At 36.4% G+C, this 22,531-nt stretch overlaps 1 protein-coding gene across 1 annotated transcript; it reads right to left on the reverse strand.

The window, feature by feature from the left end:
* Positions 1-1,083: 1,083 nt before the first annotated feature.
* LOC104242455 (D-aminoacyl-tRNA deacylase) lies at positions 1,084-13,834 on the reverse strand. Its single transcript, XM_009797508.2, has 8 exons — positions 13,391-13,834; positions 6,833-6,975; positions 6,596-6,659; positions 5,500-5,552; positions 5,245-5,300; positions 4,061-4,135; positions 3,210-3,398; positions 1,084-1,463 (listed from the first exon to the last, which is right to left on the reverse strand). Exons 1-8 carry the CDS (start codon positions 13,758-13,760, stop codon positions 1,376-1,378), a joined length of 1,038 nt encoding a protein of 345 aa, XP_009795810.1. The 5' UTR covers positions 13,761-13,834; the 3' UTR covers positions 1,084-1,375.
* Positions 13,835-22,531: the final 8,697 nt, after the last annotated feature.

The following is a 22,531-nucleotide window of genomic DNA, read 5'->3' on the forward strand; positions in this document are numbered from 1 at the left end:
TTACCTCCAGACGATATCCCTTGATTCCTTCTTCAAAATCTCCCAAAAAGCTCCAATACCAACTTGAAATGGTGAAGAACAACTCAAAATTGCGAAGGAATGATTTTATACCTTCTGGCCCAGGGATTTCGCATCTGCGACCAAAATCCCGCTCCTGCGGTACAGCTCCTGCGGTACAGCTCCTGCGGTCCACGAACCGCTTCTGCGGTTTTCACTTAAGTCTCTCAGCTTTCGCATCTGCGATACACAAGCCGCACCTGCGCCATCGCAGGTGTGGTTTCTTAACCGTTTCTACGGTTCCCGCCCTCCTTGCCTTTTTCCGCTTCTGTGACTCCAAGCTCACTTCTGCGAGACCGCACCTGCCGCAGGTGCGATTATGTCAGCAAAACCTCACGAGTCCATACATGAGTGCGGCCATCTGCCCCGCTTCAGTGATGCTAGTTATACTGTAAATACTTACTTTGATAAATAAAATATTTAATTACAAAAAAAAAAAAAAAAAAAAGTACACACAATATAACACCTATTGCTACATAATTAAAGCACAGAAAATGAAATATCTGAAATACCCTTGTCGGACTGCAAGCTGCATGATCAGAAGTTCTTCAATGCCCCTTTTTAATACTCCCTCCGAATCCGATCGATTTAATGTATCCATTTAGCCTTTAAAAAAATAGTCCAAAATAAGTGTCATTTACAAAATCAAGAAAGCATTAGTTCTTTTTTTCCCAGCTTATCCTTGCTCTAATTATTGAGTGAACAACTTTCTAAACGTTTTAGGAGAGATAAAGGGCAATGTAGTCGAATAAGCCCTTTAATTAATGTTAAATGAATGTGTCACGCCCTAAAGAGACATTTAACTTTTAATACAAAAGCTAATGTATGCTAGTGAAGGGAACCACTCTAACTTGCGTAATGGTTTTTCAGTGTGACGATGCCTTATGTGCCATGAAAATTTTGGATATACTTTCTCTCTTGATCTTTCTCTTTTGTTTTCGTAATGCTGATAGATCTCCACCTCAGAACATAAGATTCAATTGATATGCTTGTACTCAGTCCAAGCTATAGCAAAACTCCAAAACATGATAATCCAATAGGAAGAAGAACTAATCATAAAACCAAAAGCACAACATCGAAAGTTCAGTTTAATACAGAAGTGAAAAGATCATTATACTTGCCTTATATTGATTCAAATATTGTTTCCCTTCTTTTTTCCCTCATGATATACAAGGTTCTTTTCTAGTGAACGATATGCTTGTATTATGATTTGGAACCTTCTCTACAAGTACATCTAATGAAAAAGTATGGAAGTTGTTGACCTTAACAACTTCACCCTGTAATAAGGACCTAAAAGAACTGCTAAAGTTGTTCACAATCAGCGGAAATCACCAGGCTTGCCAATTTTAATGTCCTGTGCAACTAAGAATTCAGTAATCGCATTCTTCTGCCAGCCCTTGAAACTCCTGCAACAATATTCAAGTATAACAAAATTATGTTACTCTAGTAAAAAAAAAAAAAAAAGAGGAGAAAAGAGGCAGTCAACGCTTTAGGATATCCACTGAGATAAACAATGAAAATGCTGTTAGTGACATATGGTCCACCCTGTCCATCCCAAGGGCATATTTCAAGGTCAACACTTTGGCCTCATTTGTTTGCACTAGACGGAGGTCTGAATCTTAATCATTCAAATCTCAGACATTAAGTGTGTTTGTTTTTAAAGTCTGAATCTTAATTATTCAAATCTTTATCATTAAGTGTGTTTGTTTTTTTACTTCACAACCACTTAATGGGTCTGAATAGGTCTGTATGATTAAGATCTATAACAGAAACTCCAAAACTACCACAAACCACCGCCTCTAATCGGCATTCACCGGTTAGCCATCACCACCAACAACTATCATATTTTAAAAAACTATATATTTTATTGATAGAATATTGGATTAGTTAGTATTTCATTTGAATTATTATGTTATTAATTTGCAAATAAAAATAAATTTTATACATTCAGATGTTAAAAATCAAACAATCTTAATAATTTCTATTCAGATCTTAATACACATCTTAATATATTCAGATGTGTACTCAGATTCAGATGTCTTAATCTTAATACACATCTTGATATTCATGTGTATTCAAATTCAGACGTCTTAATCTTAATAAAAACAAATGAGGTCAATGTCACGATGTTAATTTTACGGATGAATAACAAGCAAACCACTTGGAACTGAATCTAGCTAAGCAAAGACGATTTTACTGCCTTCACACTTCTCTTTCCGACCCGAAGTGAGCGAATTGCATTACCCACAGGGGCTTATAGTTTAATTAGTTGCAACGTACCGCTAATAACGGTATTATTGTAAGTTCGAGCCCCACTAAGCCTACAAAAGCACTACCTTGGCCATGCAACCCAAAAAGATAGAAAGACAGCTCGCTTGAAGAGAACTCTTTCAGAGCCTGATACCTGCCAAACCCCCTCAACTCACCACAAGAGTCAGTTATGGAATAGCCCTTTAATCAGCTTTCCCATTCTTAAGGACTATCTGGCTTTCGACGCACGAAGCAAATGAGCGTTGTGCCAGGGTAAGTTTTGGGGTGGGGAGCGAAGAGAGTGAAAAATTGGTCCGAGGAGATCGATTTCAACAGTCATCCAAGAAGTAGAAGAAGAGACCGTATTTTCAGCTGGATAGGGTTGGGGGGGCATTGGGGGCAATCTCCTCTTAGCTTGATGATGGAATCATTGTTGGATGGACGGGGTCATTTTGATCCAGAAAAAGGACTCTACGGAAAGATTTTATTGTTCTTTCCAGATAACAAATCATTAGAAAAGCTTACAATCTTCTTCTTTCTTCAACGTTAAGACAAAGTAAAACTAGATTTAGATATCAATACGTAGAGAAGAACAAAGTCTATCTAGCAGTGAAAATGAATAGTGTATGTAAATATGCACTCCATTCTAGAAAAGTGCAGGCTCTTCCATACTAAGATCATCCTCTCGTTGTCTATCATGTGATTCTGTTTCAATTTCAATAAAGAGAATGAAGGTGGACAGCTTGAAAAAGTTAAACTTACTGAGATGGTCACCCTTTGATGTAAAACAACTTTTCACCATCTAGTGATACTTGTGATATATCTAATTGGAAATTGGCATCTTTCTATTCATTCTTTTCGTAGTCTAGAACCAAAAGTCAAACTCTTTCAAATGAACTTACTTCTGATCAAGATGTGCCAGAATTTCTCCACCAGGAAAACCTGTTTTGGTAGTATCATATGCTGCTCTAATTGAGTCTCTCCAAGTCCCGGCAATATCTTGCGCGCTTACTTTACCTTTTGATGGACCAGGATCTTCCATTGGTAAGGAGTAACCAGAGAGAAGTTGGCCGACCCAACAACCATCCTTCCTGTGAGCGAACGAAAACAAATTTAACAAAACTTGTGCTGGAATATAGCTTAGGTTTCATTATGTAACAATTTGGATTACTTCATGCAGTTGATGTAAATAAAGATAAAGAATACATAATTTCCAAAGAGCAGCTGAAACAAGTCAAGCAGTTATATTATATTATCTGCTCGATAGATAACTTGAAAAGCAAAATAAAACGATGCAGCGAAAGAAACCTTTTAGGGGTCGTTTGGTATGAGGTATAAGTAGATATAGTGCTGGTATAAAAATTTAATACCACATTAATACTTTGTTTGGTTAGAAAACCTGGTATAAGCTATCCCGGGATTAAAATTAGTACCAGGATAACTTATACCTTGTAGGGGGTGGGGTAATTAGTGTCGGGACAACTTATTCTTTCTTCTTAGAAATTATGCAAATGTCATTTTTAATACAACATACTAAACAGTGGATAAAAAATAATACCAGGATAACTAATTCCAACGTAACTAATCCCAGCATAAGCCGTATTCAAACCAAACGACCCCTTACAGTTTAACTACGCCAAAGTTATAATGCAAATGATCATATATATTCCGTAGGTACCAAACATACTAGATTATCTTAAGCAAGCAACTGAAAAGGAGAGGAAAGAAACAATTCAATAACCAAATTACTTACTTTATCACATCCATATGTCGTGGCACATAATGTCCTCCACCAATCCCTAGAAGGACTTTGTTATTTGCAGATGCACTGGAAGACAATGGAATGACTTGTCAATTCAAGAGCATTCTGAGAACATCCTTTACAGAGAAATTAAATTAACAGCTAGAAATAAAATAACCATCACTTCAGGCTAGTCTATGTAGCTAATCTTGAACAGTTAATAAGGTGCAAAAACTGTGGACACGAAAACCATAGGACTGACAGAACAGAGATGAACAGAGGCTGCGTTTCAAAGTCAAAACCAGGAAATACAAAAGTTAGATAGCCTCCTTATTTTCATGCTGGTCACGGTGGACCATTTTACACATAAAAAAGAAGACCTTCTCATGCTCCATATATGATATCATATTCTGCTCCCTTGCAGCCTCATTAACAACATTTGGCCTATTGCTGAGCACTGCCAATGTTGTAAAGAAGAGAACTGCAGAAAGCTTGTGGAAGCTACGGGAGAATGAAATACAAGGTCTTGAAGAAACCAAAAATCCTTCTTACTTCATTTTAGTCCAATAATACCGCCGGGGGGGGGGGGGACTTCGGGAGCAAATATGTACACAAACACTCAGAAGATGAGGCTCTAAATTCCAGCAAAGAAGCTTAAATGGGACTGCTAGTGGGTGTTGTCGCAGACGGTGTTGATTGTTAGTTGTTACATATTTTGCAAGGCTGCACTTCCGCAACAAAATCTGTTTGCAGACAACTTATAATAACTGAAAGGAAATAAAAATGTTGGTTAAAAATTGGAAATATTGTTCAAGGGCAATGAGAGCAGCCTGGCAGCTTTGGGTGCATGTTGACGGGGAACAGAAGGCTATAAATTGCAAGGAAAGAACAATATTGCACAAATTATGAAATAAAATAAAGAGCTCTGCTTGTAAAACCAATGCTAACAATAGTAAAACAAACTCAAGGAAGAACTCCGGTTTGCAACATAAATGTGTCCCCTAAACTTTACTATTGCTTTACTCAGTTTCTTTTCTTTGTTTGGGAGGTGGGGTATGGGTTAGGACCTTGTCGATTCACAAAATTATTCTAGCAATTTACTTCTTCAGATAGAAGAGTATGCTCAGGCAAAAGAAAATGAGAAAAGAAGAACCTAGGATATTTGAGGGATATAGGGGAACAACTTGCAGATGTACCTGCTCCAGTTTCCAACCGGAAGACCTCCTCCAAGTCCAAGTCCTTCCCAGACTAACTGCAATTACACTATATATTTGTTAGAGAACATCAAAACACGTAAATAGTTCTGTTTTTGGATAGATCAGATGGGTAATGTAGGAGAACTAAATAAATAAAAGGAAGTCCTTAGCAGACTAACTAAAGTTACAAATATAAGATTTTCGAGTATCAACATTCCTGACCAATAAAGCAACCAATAACAAAGTAAAACTTACTAGAGCAACAACACGAGCAGCATCCTGCCTCTTCCAGTACTCCTCAGTGCTACCTAGCTCAAGCAAGTAATCAGTTTCACAAAAAAACATAGCTGATCACGTAAGCGATGGAGTAAAGTTGTGCTCTTGTTGAAGCAGAGCAAAGAGATAAATAAGAGAGAAGAACAGGACAAAATAACTATATAGACTCAGCATCCAGTTGTGCACAAAATTAATGGCACGCCCCCCCCCCCCCCCCCACACACACACACAAAAAAAAAAGAGGAAAAAGAAAAAGGAAACAATAAGAACCACCTAATGAAAAAAATAGGTTAAAAGTAAACAGAGAGAAATCTAAAAATGAGTTAGTCTATGTCAGCCTATGTGTATAAAGAGGTTACCCTCTTAGAAACAAGAAAAGAGGGGACACACAAAAAAATGAATTAATCCAATGCTTGGCTAAGTAAAAGTCCCGTGGACCTATATCCTTCAACTATTAAATTGAGTGGTGCACATTTCGGATATTATTCAGTTAGTTATCAAAGAATACTACAGAAAAAATAAAAAAGAACATCTACACTACAGACAAAAGATAGCTAAAAGAGAATAAAGACAACAGCTTACTTATCTCTTATAACTGACTTACAGCCCAATTGGACACCTCTGCTTGCTTAAAATGTAGGAATATTTACCTTGTTCCCTCATCCTTGCAGTTCTTTCTCTATAAGAACTTATTGTCCTTGATCTTGTACTTCTCCCCCTCCATTTTAAAAGTAAGATCTTCTTTTATATTAAAAATTGAAAACAGGAGAGAGAAAATAATGCTAATGCGTAATCAGTACATGTGCTGCTTTCTTTTTCCCAATTTTGGATTTTACTTGAATCAAATGTAACTCTGCTGCACTTGTTGCAGTAAACTACTAGATCTCCCTTCTATTCCATTTGTGGCTTATTTATTCTGTCAAACATAGAATTATGTGCATCTCTTGGAAATATAGATCTTTGAATGTACCTGCTAAGTGCTATATAACATGGATGCATAAGACATAAGTAAAGCACACTGGATTATTTCTTATTGTGCGAACTCCAAATTTGAAGAGGACTTCATTAAGCCTACCTATCTCGACGAACATTGTTGGTTTAGTTGTCACAGGTCCATGATGAGTAGCTTCAAAAGTAATCTATACCAGCCAGGAAAAAATAGCATTACACTCCATATTACATATCAAGTAGAGGGAAACAAAAATAAAGAAGATATTTATAGAGAATTGCCAGGATTATCTAGAAAAAGAATGCTTTTTTTTGACAAGCCACAAAAGATTGATCATAGAGCTGGTATAGAAAAGAGCCATACTTCAAATTCGGGAACGAGATTATGAGACTCAGCAATTTTATTCAGAAGAGTCATCCATGGCCCCATCCTTGGATTTGGTGGTGCCGCCCACCCTGGCCTCCCTCCTTGTGGTGGAACATCCCCCTCTTTCAAATGTGGCACCCCTAACCAACATTAAACATAATTAGGACCTCATTAAGGTGTTTGCGAGCATCTAAGTTCCATACATCAAATATACCATTCTCTCTCCCAATTTATAAACACTCTTTCCATGTTAAGACGCTTCGTACTATTTGACAATCATCCCAAATAATGATTTTACAATAGAATTCAAATTCATTTAAATATACCCTGACTACTACAACTTATATGAAACTCTCTTCCATTTTGGGATGTTCAAAATGATTGACACCATTAACTAATAATATTTTTCTATATAAACTATATCACAATTTTTTACAACAACAAACTCAGTGTAATCCCACAAGTGGGGTTTGGGGAGGCTCTGGGGAGGTAGAGAGGTTGTTTACGAAAGACCCTCGGCTTTGGAAGATGAATAAAAACAATCAAATATCAACAACAGTAGGCAGAAAAATGATAACAACAAAGTAAGAACTAGAAGAAAAAATAGATGAAGGAGAGCACTAGCAATAGCAACAAGCAGTAACCACGACATGATATTAGAAAACTGAAGCGGAAGATAGTAAGAAGTAGCCGTAATACTAACAATCTAGGAACAACAGCAAGATACTACCAGACTAGCCCTAAACAACCCACTAAGGGTCAGAAAAACGCCCGACTACCTGCTATCCATCTACCCTAATTCTCAACCTCCACACCCTCCTATCAATAGCCATGTCCTTGGTGAGCTGAAGTCGCGCCATGGGTTACCTGATCACCTTTCTTCAATACTGCTTCGGCCGCCCTCTACCTCTTCTCGTACTCGGCAAAGTCAATCGTTTATATCTCCTAACTAGGGCATCTAGCTTTTTCTTTTCACATGACCGAACCATCTAAACTTCGCTTCTCGTATCGTGTCCACCATAGGGGCCGCACCCACCTTCTCCTGAATATCCTCATTTCTAACCTTATCCAACCTAGTATGCCCGCACATCCATCTCAACATCCTCATTTCAGCTACGTTCATCTTCTGGACATGGGAGTTCTCGACTGACCAGCACTCAGCCCCATACAGCATAGTCGGTCTAACCACCGCTTTATAGAACTTACATTTTAGTTTGGTGGCATATTCTTGTCACACAAGATGCCGGATGCTAACCGCCATTTCATCCACCTCACCCTTATACGGTGTGTGACATCCTCGTCAATCTCCCTATTCCCTTGAATAACTGACCCAAGATATTTGAAACTTTCTCTTTTGGGGATGGCTTGTGAGTCAAGCCTCACGTTCACGTCCGATTCCCCCGTCACGTTGCTTAACTTGCACTCTAAGTATTTTGTCGTAGTCCTGCTCAACCTGAAATATTTAGACTCTAGGGTGTGTCTCCAAACTTCTAACTTTTCGTTAACACCGTCTCGCGTCTCATCAATCAGTACTATATCATCAGCGAATAACATACATTATAGAACCTCCCCTTTAATATGATGTGTCAATGCATCTATCGCCAATGCAAACAAGAACGGGCTAAGAGCGGATCCTTGGTGGACCCCCATCCCAATTGAAAAATGGTCCGAGTCTCCTCCCACTGTCCTCGCCCCGGGTCTTAGCTCCATAATAAATATCCTTAATCACCCTATGTATGCTACGTAGGGCAGTGGTTAGGCCTGCTATGTTGTATGGGACCGAGTGTTGGCCGGTGAAGATCTCACACATCCAGAGGATGAAAGTTGCAGAGATGAGGATGTTGAGGTGGATGTGCGGGCATACAAGGAAGGATAAGATTAGAAATGAAGATATTCGAGAGAAGGTGGGTGTGGCCCCCATGGAGGACAAGATGCGGGAAGCAAGACTCAGATGGTTCGGGCACATTCAGAGGAGGAACACTGATGCACCGGTGAGAAGGTGTGAACGACTGGCGGTGGTGGGTACGAGGAGAGGTAGAGGGAGACCTAAGAAGTATTGGGGAGAGGTGATCAGGCAGGATATGGCGCGACTTAGGGTTACTGAGGACATGGCCCTAAACAGGGAATTGTGGAGATCGAGCATTAAGGTTGTAGGTTAGGGAAATTGTGATGTCTTTTTTACAGCGCACTAGAGTGAGACTAGCCAGTTAGGAATTAGTCTTAGGATGCTATTGATCAACTACTGATGATGGGCTTTATCTTCTGTGTATTAATACCTTACATATTCTCGTATTTCCTATATCTCTTATATTGCTGTTACTTTGTTTTTATGGTATTTATGTTATGTTATGGATTTTATGGTATTTTATGTTGTTTTATTATGAGTCTATTGATAGTACTAATATAGTGTCTCTTGTCGCCTTTTTGAGCCGAGGGTCTCCTGGAAACAGCATCTCTGCCTCTCGGGGTAGAGGTAAGGTCTGCGTACATATTACCCTCCCCAGACCCCACTTGTGGGATTTACACTGAGTTGTTGTTGTTGTTGTTGTTGTACCCTATGTATGCTACCGGAAACACCTTTCACATCTAAACAGTTTTTTTAATAACTCAAATTTGTTTTGAAATTTAAGTTTAAACTTCGATGTGATGTTATATCGATCAAAGTAACTTTTCAATCATTATTCTAATTCTCTTTTCCACTCTCACTAATAAAATATGTACATTCAAATTGACATTTTAAACATTACTGTTATAAACAATGAAAATCCGAGGTCTTATTATATAGTCAAATTAATATTAAACTTAAACTTCATATAGTTATAGCCCTATAATATTGCTTCCATAATAGAATGCACAAGTCCTTTTCTTTTACATATTTCTCAACTCCTGCTCCATAAAATGTGTTGTAGTCTAGCACTTAAATGTTGTTGTCAACCCCTTTAATACTGAAAAACATCACAAGAAACACTATGTTACATCTTATATTTCACCTTGTACCATGACCATACAGCACCTATTTTTATACCTGACCAAACATGGAAAATGATCCAGAAAATAGTTTCCCAAAGTACTTATAGAAAAAATAGTTTCCCAAGGTGGTGTTTGCACCGGCTTGCCAACAAGTTTAAATATTGCCTTTGAAAAATATTTTCCTCCAAACAAAATAACTCTATATAACTTTAATATCTACTTTCATTTTTCAAAAGGTGGTGTTTGGACCGGCTTGCCGCACCTGGGCTAATCCTACGGGATACTTCCTACCTCCCACTAGCACATATTAGAGGTAACTATGTTATAAAAGCTTAGACACACGAGAAGAAATCACCTAGCTTTTTGCTTCTACTAAAATTGGAATTTTAGTCTCTTATGGTCCATTCCAACTTCATTGACTGCTAGACCGAAACCTGACCGTTAATATTTTCTTTCATTAACACTAATATATTATATCCAACTTCATTCACCCTTAGACAACTTAAAGTACTTTCTTTCATTACCACTAATATAATAACACAACACAAAAGGACCATTAATATCAAACACCTTATACAATGTAATATACTAATGATTTGAAATGCAAATTGGGACTGAAATGGTGAATTTTATTGGATTGTCAAATGTTACAAGTGAACTAACGATTGAGAATGTAAATTCACTCTAAGAACAAAAGCTTAATCCAAATGGCTTCTAATCTCCATTGAGCTCCAACTTTTCACCTGTAGAATCAATGGCGGTTGTTAAAGAGAAGGAGAAGAGAGTGCGAAGGTTAGAGAGAGAGAGAGTTGAAGAGAGGAATAACAGAATTTTACCAGATCATAACTGCCCATTCATTAGGCCCAGTTTCGGTTATAAACTCCTTCAGCTGGCCCAAGTCCGTTAGTGAGCTAATAACAAATCTGAGCCCTTTATTTTATTGAAATATCTCAGTCGTCCACTCTGTCATGTGCTTCTCACGTGAGGCTTTATTTCATTTACCTAATTCCCTTCTTCATTTCCTCTCTAGCCGACATCTAACAATACCCCTCCGATGAAAACAATGACCTTGTCCTCAAGGTCAGAGACTAGCCACAAATTCTGGGAACTTGCTTTTGAGGTATCCCCAATCTTCCCAAGTTGCATCCTCCGCCTTCAAGTTAGCCCATTGAACTAAAACCTTGACACTCACTCCGTTATTCACCTTCACCATCTTCCTTTGCAAGATTGCTACTGTTTGGACTAAGATGCAACCATCCCCATCACAGATCGGTGGCTATGGTTGTGAATGATGTCCGGACCTACACGCTTCTTCAACTGAGAGACATGGAACACAGGGTGGATTTGAGATCCCGGTGGTAGCTCCAATCGGTAAGCCACTGACCCTATTCTTTGTAGTATCTTGTAAGGCCCATAGAACTTAGCACTTAGCTTAAGATTCTTTCTTACTGCGACTGAAGCTTGCCTGTAAGGTTGAAGCTTCAGGTAAACCCAATCGCCCACCTCTAAAACTCTGTCAGATCTGTTCTTATCGGCATAAAACTTCATTCTTGCTTGGGCTTGAGTGAGGTTGTCTTTAAGGATCTGCAGCATCTGCTGTCTTTGTGCTATCCAAGTACCCACCGGTGTTTGAGATGGTTGAGGTAGTGACCCCAAGGGAATTTGAGGTGGGGTAAAACCATACAAGGCCTGAAAAGGAGTGGTCTTTAAGGAACTGTGATGATTAGTGTTGTACCACCATTCTGCTAATGGTAACCATTTCACCCACTGTTTCGGATTAGTAAACACCATAGCCCTGAGATATGCTTCCAAGCATCTGTTTAATCTCTCCGTCTGTCCATCTGTTTGAGGATGGTAAGAGGTGGACATGTTCAGCTTGACCCCCATGGACTTGAATAGTCTCTGCCAAAACTGGCTAGTGAACACACTGTCTCTATCTGAAATAATTGACTTAGGCAACCCATGTAGTTTGTAGATGTCTTTCAAAAATAGATCAGCCACATCTTGTGCAGTGAAAGGATGTTTGAGAGCTAGGAAATGGCCATACTTAGTAAGCCTATCCACCACCACTAGTATAGCATTCCTGTGTCCTGAAGAAGGTAGTCCTTCCACAAAGTCCATGGCTATGTCCTGCCATGGTAACTCAGGAATTGGTAAAGGTTGTAGCAACCTAGGTGTATGTATATTTTCTGTCTTCACCCTTTGGCAAGTATCACATTCTGAAACCCATTTATAGACATCAGTTCTCATATTAGGCCAGTAGAAAATCATCTTCATCCTTTTGTAAGTACCCTGCTGTCCCGAGTGTCCCCCCAAGGGAGACTGGTGCATTGCTTGAAAAATCTTGATTCTTAGGTTTGTTCCCTTTCCAATGTAGATTTTCTGGTCATACCTCAAAATCCTCTGCAGTAAGGTATAATTGGAACTGTTATGGGTATTTGTTATCAGTTCAGTGATCAATTTGTGAGCATCAGAATCATGCTCATAACTATGCTCTACCTCGCTCATCCAAGTAGGCTCAGTAGAAGATAAGGCAAACAATGATGATTCTTCCTCTTGTCTCCTGGATAATGCATCAGCCACCTTATTCTCAGCACCCCTTTTATATTGGACTTCATAATCAAGTCCTAATAATTTGGTCAGACCCTTCTGTTGCAGAGCAGTGGTTACTCTTTGCTCCAGTAGAAACTTTAAGCAGTGATGGTCTGTTCTTATTACAAAATGGCCTGCTTGGAGATAGTGTCTCCATTTATCCACAGCTGATAGTAAGGCCATGAATTCCTTCTCATATGTAGATAATCCCAAGTGTCTAGGAGCTAGAGCCTTGCTGAAAAAAGTAATAGGTTTGCCCTCTTGCATTAGTACTGCCCCCATCCCTTTAGAGCAAGCATCAGTCTCAATTATGGAAGACTTGTTGAAATCTACCAATGCTAGCACAGGTGCACTGGACAATGCCTGTTTAAGGGCTTGAAATGAGCTCTCAGCCTCTGCATCCCAGTGAAAACCATTTTTCTTCAGCAAATCGGTTAAGGGTCTGCTTATAATACCCTAAGACCTGATGAATCTCCTATAGTGAAAACTTGGAGCTCAATGGAGATTAGAAGTCATTTGGATTAAGCTTTTGTTCTTAGAGTGAATTTACATTCTCAATCGTTAGTTCACTTGTAACATTTGACAATCCAATAAAATTCACCATTTCAGTCCCAATTTGCATTTCAAATCATTAGTATATTACAATTGGTATCAGAGCCCTTTATTTTATTGAAATATCTCAGCCGTCCACTCTGTCATGTGCTTCTCACGTGAGGTTTTATTTCATTTACCTAATTCCCTTCTTCAACAACAACATCCCAGTATAATCCCACAAGTGAGGTCTGGGGAGGGTAGTATGTACGCAGACCTTACCCCTACCCGAGGGGCAGAGAGACTGTTTCCATGAGACCATCAGCTCAAGAAAGCACCAAGTAACGATATATTAGTACTATTGATAGACTCATAATATAATAACATAAAATACATAACAACCAAACATACAACCAAACATCGGTCATATAAAATGAGACAAAGAGAGTATACTATTCATACCAATAGGATGGATGGTGAGAGCGGGGAGGTTAGAGACAGCAGTGTGTTTACTAAGGAAGATAACCTCGTCGACAGGCTGACCAGTAGCGTTCTCCCAACGCTGATCCAAATCATCTTCTTCCACAATGCCTTTGTCATGTTCTAAGAACCTGACATCATCATTGCTGTAACTTCTGATGCCTTGATCTAAGGTGGGGCCCGGTTGCCACCCTGGCATAGCTAACAGCTCCTTCGCTGGGCCCGTCGATGCTGGATCCGTCGTCGTTGCCACCACTAGCTTCACCATTTTCTCCGCCAGTTTTCTGAGCTCGAATTTTTTCGCAGAATATAGTTTGGCGTTAAAAGATCCGATGGTGGTGGTGCGCCACATTGGCAGTAGTTAGGCTCTTTTTGGTTAAAGAAAAATAAAATAAATTATTTTTGTCCAGAAAGATAAATTACCCTAAAATTACTTAGGGGAAATTTTGGATATAAACTCAAGTTTTTTAAAGTCACGAATTCAAAACTACAGAAGAGTAGCCAAATTTTTTTTTGGTCAGAAAGATAAAATATATTAGTAATTAGTAATTGCCTACGTAGGGTTGGGGCCTAACTGGCTCCCTATCACAAACCATTGTTCTATTACAAAGCGTAAGTTACTACTAGTATATGGTCATCGTATTGGCATTATCATCATGACAACTAATTACACACAAGGATAGTTGATTCATATTGCCACTTTGATTTTGCCGAGCTATTGAGTTCCTTCCAAGCAAGTCTTGTCCTTTTCAAAAATTTGTGCAACAAAAATGGGAACAGCTTCAAAAAGCCTTGGCGAATATTCATTTCCAAAATTGTAGTCTGTCTTTGCTAGTTGATCCGCTACCATATTTTGCTCTTTGTACGCATGTCAGATTACATGATTACCTAGTTGGCCCAGATAATGCCTGCAATCAGCAATTATATTAGAGAATGCAATATTATCAATATGTAATAGTATGGTAATATCTTTTGCATCCACCTCCACCTAAGTTTGGAAGAGTAGCCAAATTAAGTTTGGAATGTTTGAAATCTATTTGACAAAAAAAATGAAAAAAGAGTTTCTTTTTCAGCAAAGACAGATTCAGGATTTAAATTATATGGGTTTAACTTTTAAAGTTTAGCATTAAACCCATTATATTTTTAAATTTATGGGTATAAATCTACTATTTTTGTAATTTTAATGAATTTTTACACATAAATTTTTACTACGCGTCGAAAGTTATGGAATTTTTCTGTAGGTATTTTCTGTTGGAAATGGGAATTTAAAAAAGTTAAGTGCTCTTGGCCTTTTGGATGAAAAGGAAGTAAAATATTTTTTTTTCCTCCCAATAATTTTAGGGTAAATTTGATATACATTCGCAAGTTCTTTAAAATAAAAAAACTTATCCAGGATTTAAATTATATGGGTTTAACTTTTAAAGTTTTTAGCATTAAATCCATTATATTTTGAAAGTTATGGGCATAAATCTACTATTTTTGTAATTTTAATGAATTTTTACACATAAATTTTTATTACGCGTCGAAAGTTATGGGTTCAATTGAATCCGTTTACCAACGTAAAAAAAAAGGAAGAAGAAGAGATTTAAACAAGAACAGCAAAAGGCGGCTCACAAGAATTCTGTTTTGTGGGAATTTTTCTGTGGGTATTTTCTGTTGGAAATGGGAATTTAAAAAAGTTAAGTGCTCTTGGCCTTTTGGGTGAAAAAGGAAGTAAAATATATTTTTTTTCCTCCCAATAATTTTAGGGTAAATTTGATATACATTCGCAAGTTCTTTAAAATAAAGAAACTTACGACTTCATAAACTACATAAAAGTAGTCCAAAAGGAGGAATTTAACATCAACAGCAAAAAGTGGATGACAGGTATGGTTCTAGTTTGTAAAATGTTGATGCCCAGGATGGAACTGGGGACCTTCAGTGTGTAAGACTGACGTGATAACCACTACATGATAACCAATGATAACCATCACACCAACTAGCTGATGCCTTAATCCATGCGATCCTATTTGTTTGTTAAAATGGTGTTTGTTTGACATTTTCCAAGCAGAACTTGTAAAAAATATAGTTCTCATATTGTAGCTTGAAAGGTTAGTTTAAGTAAAAAAAATCTTTTAAATTTTCTCATAATTTAACGTATTTAGTGCATAAAGTTTATTTCTATATTTTCTGTTTAATATTTTATATTATTAAGGAGTAACTATCATTAGTATATATTTTTCGTCAAAACTATTATTTGAGTATATAATTATCATAAATATCAAGTATATGAAATGTAGTCATCTGAGAGGAGGACCTACGTGGTGGTAGGGGTGTTCAAAATCGATCCGAAACTGAAAACTGAGCCGAAGCTTAATGGCTTACTGGTAACGGCTTAACGGGTTAACGAACGGGGAACGGATTGAAATTCTTTTATTTACGGCTTATCGATTTGGGGGCGGATTATTCAATTTTCTTAACGGATAATCCGGTAACCCGTTAAGAATATAAATTATTAAATATATATATATATATATATATATATATATATATATATATAAAATTTATTTTTATTCATATATATTAAATATAAAAAGCAAAAACCTTGAACTTGAATAATAAAAAACAAACTCGTCTCTGTCTATATAGTCTATTCTCTAAGTTGGAAAATTTTAGTGTGCTGGAATATATTAATATATAACAAACAACCGAGCAGGCCAATAAGAACTGCCATGCTCAGGACTATAGGAAGTACCAAAACCTTCTCGTGCGTACTTTCTGACTCGTCTAATGAATCCCCAGGTGTTCTGCTACCGCTTGCTCCAGTCGCTGAGGCATTGGCCTCAACCTTCACAAATAAAGTTGAAACAGGATCCTCAAATCCACCAAATTCCATGCTCCTGAGTAACCAACGGTAAGCCTTCTCCTCACTAAGGCCGTAAACAGAAGCAACACAATCACAGTTTGATAAGCAAGCATCACCACATTTGGACACAGTCCCTTTATCACTATAATTTCCTATGACAGATGATTCTGAGAAATAATAATTTATTTTCTGAACAGTAGAAATCTTGAACTGAGGCATCAAGTTTTCATGCAGAGGTCCACATTTCCCTGTCACTGAAGAATATCCTGAACACGAGACATCATTTCTCACCTTAGAAGTCCCTAGCAAACATGTGCAAGAAGCATTCGTCTTGCTTCTGTCTAAATTACATATCTCATTGTCACAAATTCCAGAAATATACTGTTGGTACAATTACCTAGAAGGAACTATTATTTTGAAGTAAGTTGCTTTGAAGTGAACCAAAAGATGAAAATCGCTGGATAAACATTTGAGATTTGAATGACTTCAGTACGACAGTACCTAGTTGAGGATAATTTCGATTTGTGAATATGTATGCTAGGCCGATAAACTGCCCGACAACCGTCCGATAAGTGCTAAACCGATACCAATCCACCTAATATCTTATCGGGTGACTAACGGATTAATACATTTAAAAGCCGATAACCGTTAAGCCAAACCGTTAAGAGTAAATAACCGCCCAATCCGCCCGATAAGCAACCCTACATGGTGGGTTGAGGGGTCACGTGACCCGTTAGCCTCGGCAAAAATTATGTATATGCATATTATATATATCTGTACATATATATAGGACCCCTTAAATATTTTAAGTGTGCCCCTTAAAATAAAGAGGCGGATGGGAGAAGAGGTTGCTTTGGGCCCTTTAATTCCCAACTTTGCTCGGGGCATAGGTTCAAAACTCCCATTCAACTTTTTTCTCCTCCTTTTTATTTTTATTCTTTGAGTACAATGTAGTAATTTATATTTAATAGCAAATTGCTTTATCTTTTACTTTTATCTCTTTTGTTTAATTCAATTATAATTTTGTACTAATATATAATAATCAAATTTATTAATATTTCAGTTATTTGAATATAATATAATTTATATTTAATAAAAAATTGCTTTTTTTACTTTTATCTTTTTTTTTATTTTATTTATAGTTTAGTACTAATACACAATAGTCAACTTAATTAATTTTATTCCTTCTCTTCCCATAACACCCATTTTGCGAAGAAATCTCTCTCTCTCTCTCTCTCTCTCTATATATATATATATATATATATTGTTGGTGATTATCATACAGTAATGCCCCCATCGCACTCAAATCCTGGGTCCGCCTCTGGTCATCTCACATCTCCTGTATGAGGTCTTTCTAACACAATTCACTAGATTTATCGATGAACATCTTTAATTATCGACAAGACTTCAATAATTGAATTGTTAAATTCACTTTTGAGTAACTATATATTTGTCTATTCGATCAGGTGCACGTTGATTAAAGTTTGTGAATATTGAAGAGAAATGAAAATGTGCTTGAAATGATTGACTTTTAATAGAACCTAAAAAAAATTTCACCAAATAACACCTTCAATTCATATATAAAATATAACATACATGATATGCATTTTATATGTTTTATTTTTTAATTATAACAAATTTTTACGTCATCTAATAAAGCTCACTTTGTAATTAATTCTATTTTTTATTTTGATGGTAGCAAATATGGAACAACAAGAAAAAGAGAATATAGAAAAAATTGTACTTCTTTTATCTATATCTATCTATACTATATTAAAATCACGAAGGTAAATGTCGTTCGACTTTTTCAACCTTTAAAAATAGATTTTACATTGGATAAAATTGTAATTATAATTTAATATTTTTAATATTTAGAACTTTAATTAATTAATTTTTATTTATTAAGTACTTCCTTATTTGAACTATGTAAAAATTCCTAATATTTAGGAATCTGATAGTGAGTTAGATTTTGTTGTCGCTGCTGTGTTAAAACAGAAATTAGTAAACTCTTAGAAGAAACTTGAAAAACTGTATATGATAAGAAATATTCCGAGTCCACAATTTTCTTGTGCGTCTTTAAGGAATTTTAACCCCCTCACAAGTTGCCAAGGTAATGGATTAAATCCTCCCAGGATGAAACAAAATAAACCTTCCTGCAACAGTGGCAATACAAACTGCAGGATACCAACGAACTCAAAGAACGTAGCAAAATCACACTTACAAATTTGAAGGAGAAACTGCGAAGTAGAATGCAGGATTTTCAGAAGGAAGTTCTGTATTTTTCAGTGTGTGAAAAGGAAGCCATGCCTCGAAATTTATAGGCAATTGTCGGAAGAGGTGTGATGTCTGTTCATAATGTGAACATATATTTGAACGGAAGAGGTGTCTGTTCAAAAGGGAAAACCAACGTTCAACATTTTGGATTTCAGTTAATTCCGTTAATTAACTGACTGGTACTTAATTAATTCATAAATAATTAATTAAATAAACTTTGTCAAAAAATTAATCTCATCAATCTCCAAATCCAAAGCCGAGCCGAGCAACGACAACAACGCGAGGCTTCATTCTCTTCAACTCATTTTAAGAGCTTTAAGAAGTGATCCTATATATATACACATAAGTGTAGTTGTCCCTCACCAATGAGGGACAAAGTTCATTTGACAAAGCTCACTTGATTCAAATTTTCCAAATTTTTTTCATTTCCCTCTATTTTATTTCCCAATTCACACTTTAAAGCCCAATGGCTTAAAGTCCAACAGATTTTACTTAGATAATTGTTCTGTATTTAGTGTAACTATTTTCCTTACATATAACCCTTCCATATTTCCAAGTTTTTACACGTTAGGAATTGTAATGAATTTTTATCGCAAAGTTTTTGTCTTCGTCTAATTAAACATCTAAGAGTCATTAAGAACGTTTTCAAATTTTAATTATATGAGTAGCGTAAATTCTAATTTTTCACATGTAAACAAAGTGTTTAAGGTGACTTATACATTTTTTATACTTAATATAAGCACTTTAATTAAGAATGATGGATAACACGTATATCATCGTATATATTAAATATTAATGTCATTAATTATTTTATTTAAAATTTAAAAATTAAGTAAAAGTTTTGCTCTAACAGGAAATCTTAATATTTAGAATGCAAAATTAAATAATATTTTAATTTATATTAATTAATTGTTTTACTTAAATTGTGTAAAATAACTATAATTCCTTAGTTTAAGTCATGTTCAAAAAAGAAAAATCAAAATTTTAATTTCATCTAATAATAACTGAATAATGTATATGAACGAACAAAGTTACACCGGTTTGACAATTTAAAAATAATGTATATTAATGTCATTAATTATTTTATTTAAAATTTAAAATTTAAGTAAAAGTTTTGCTATAACAGGAACTCTTAATATTTAGAATTCAAAATTAAATAATATTTTAATTTATATTAATTAATTGTTTTACATCAATTGTGTAAAATAACTATAACTCCTTAGTTTAATTCATGTTCAAAGAAGAAAAATCAAAATTTTAATTTCAAATTCCTATTTATCAAGATCTAATAATAACTGAATAATATATATATATATATATATATATATATATATATAAACGAACAAAGTTACACCGGTTTGACAATTTTATTTTGAATTTAAGGTATAATCAAAATATCAAGGTATATTTTCTTCTACTTAGAATGATAAATTCAATTAAAATTATTATATTGTCAATTCAAACAAGAGAAATGAGTTTGAATATAATGATAAACAAGTAAACTGTATACGGCTAAAATTGGAGAGTCCAATTTTTATGATCATTATGACGCTAGACCTCGCATCACAACTCGAGGTTCGACCCCGAGGTTTCCCTATGTTCGACCTCGGGGCAGTGCAAATCGGTGGCTATGATGGACAAGCGGGAGATTCCCAAGGCACATGGTTAGAGTTGACTAGGTCTACAAGAATAGTACAAGTCTGTACCGTGACATTAAATGGTTTACCAGCCGTATATCTTTGTAATAAATGCACTTGTACTATGTTGGGATTCCCCCTCCTATATAAAGAGGACCCTTATCATTTTGTAAGACACATGATATTCAATACAAGAATAAGAACATTCTCTGCTCTTCAACTTAAACATATTCTACTGTCGCTCCTTTGATTTTATTGCTTACATTTATTGTGTTTTATTAATTGTTCTTCATTTATTACTCATCATTGATCATAAAGAGCCATCGTCAAGGTCCTTAGAACTGTTAGTTCTTCATCGACCATTCCCAGTCCGACACTTTAGCTCGACCTCGAGGCCCAGTGTAGGCCAGCTTGAGACCCCGATTCACGGTCATTCGGTTTGCATAACATACTGTCCTCAAGCTCTTATCTCATTTTCCTGACCCATACTTAGCATCTATCGCTTAACAACTAGTATTAAAATAAATTACGTATTTTTAGTGTTGTATGGCGATTAACAGCAGTCTCCGAATCATCGAGTTTGTTTAAGCTTGAAGACAACTTCTCGTAAGCTCAGAGTTGCCTTCCAGGGGCTTGATGAGCCCGGAGTTCCGACCCTATGGTCGCGTGGGCGCTGAACCGTTTAAGTCTCTGAGTGTCTCAGGACGTATTTGGCGGAGAGGTTTTTGTCGAGAGTATACTGCGACTTTCCCTTTTTGGAGAGTGAGATGTTGGAAGATATTCTCTGATTCATTGGCGCAATACATGTGTTGTTGTGCTGAGTCGGCCTATTTTTTGTCGAATGTGGATGCTTCGGTGATTTTCATGTTGCTTAGTGCTAGTTTATTAAAAACACAAGTTATTCTTTACATTTTTTCTTGTCCAAGAATCTTTGATTTAAGGTCAAAATGTCTAACTCAGTGAATGCACATGAAAACAACGGTCCTGAGGACTATGAAGAGAATGGTGTAGTTGTTCCAGGCGCCAGTGTACCATTGTGAAACCCAGAGGACGCACCAGAGCCAATCCCTGTGGACGTGGGCTCACGCAACACCCAACATGTCGATATAAGCTCCTACACTAACGAGAGTATATGCCAAGAAAACTAACAAGAAGCTCAGAGAACTCCAGCTCGGGAGGAACAAGAGGTTAGCCTTCACATCATTTTTGAGATGTTGCAAGCACAGCAGCTGGCGATTGCTCAATTGCAAATCCACTAAAAAATTTCAAGCACAGCAGCACCGAAAACGGCTCCTCGAGCCGAACAGGGGTTACGCCCCGCGATATTACGTCCCACAGTATTATATTACGATGATGTTACGTCCTGCAGTATTATATTACGATGATGTTATGCCTTGCAGTATTATATTATGATGATGTTACACCTTGCAGTATTACATTACGATGATGTTACGCCTCGTAGTATTAAATTATGATGTTGCACCGTGTAGTATTGTACATTAATTTTGTCGTAAGGTAATTGACATCAGTCCAAGAAAAATATTATTTGGAGATTATAAGGATTATGCTATTTCAAACAAGTGATGAGTAAATTCGTGAAGGTGAGAGGGGAAGCAAGTCAAAGAAAATGAATTTTCGTCCAAGTTTTGCATGTTGGGATAAAATACGGGCCGAGTATTAATACCCGATATTTATGAACTAGTACCATGCAAGGTACCACATGGCCATGATAGTAAGGTGTATAAAAGTGGGTAGTATTTTAAGTAATTTGAGATAATTCTTAATTATATGGGTAACTGGTTAATGGGAGGTTAACATGTTAATCAAATAATTAGTGGTTAATTAATCAAAATATTTGGATAAGTCTTACATCTCCAAACGTGGCAGCCAAGATTTAATGGAAGTATGATTCTTATTCGATGTAATTAGGTGGCATAACAAGGGATATTTGGGCAAGACTAAGCTATTAGTGGGTCCCACAAAACCCACAAACTTAAGAGACACCTTATCTTATTAAGGTGATACAAAAAAGCTACGGATATTCTCTTGGTGGTGTTTTGTACACTTTAACTCACTTTTGAGTTGGAAGATGAAATCTTAAGATTATGATTTTATCTCATAGTCTTATGAAGGCTTCTCTAAATTCAAAGTAAGAAGGCCTATGACATTGTGAAATTTCAAATGTAAATATACGGATGAAGCTTCAAAGAAAGTCTTATAAGATTATGATCAAATTTACAAAGTAAGATAGATTGGCAACATGATTTTGTGTCGACAAAAATTCATACGAGATTATATTACATAATAGCAACGAGATTTGCAATTTTAAGGGAGTACGGTGCATTCTTTCTCAAGAATATCATACGA

This window comes from Nicotiana sylvestris, chromosome 4 (genome assembly GCF_000393655.2).
Source record: "Nicotiana sylvestris chromosome 4, ASM39365v2, whole genome shotgun sequence".
Classification (NCBI taxonomy): Eukaryota; Viridiplantae; Streptophyta; class Magnoliopsida; order Solanales; family Solanaceae; genus Nicotiana; species Nicotiana sylvestris.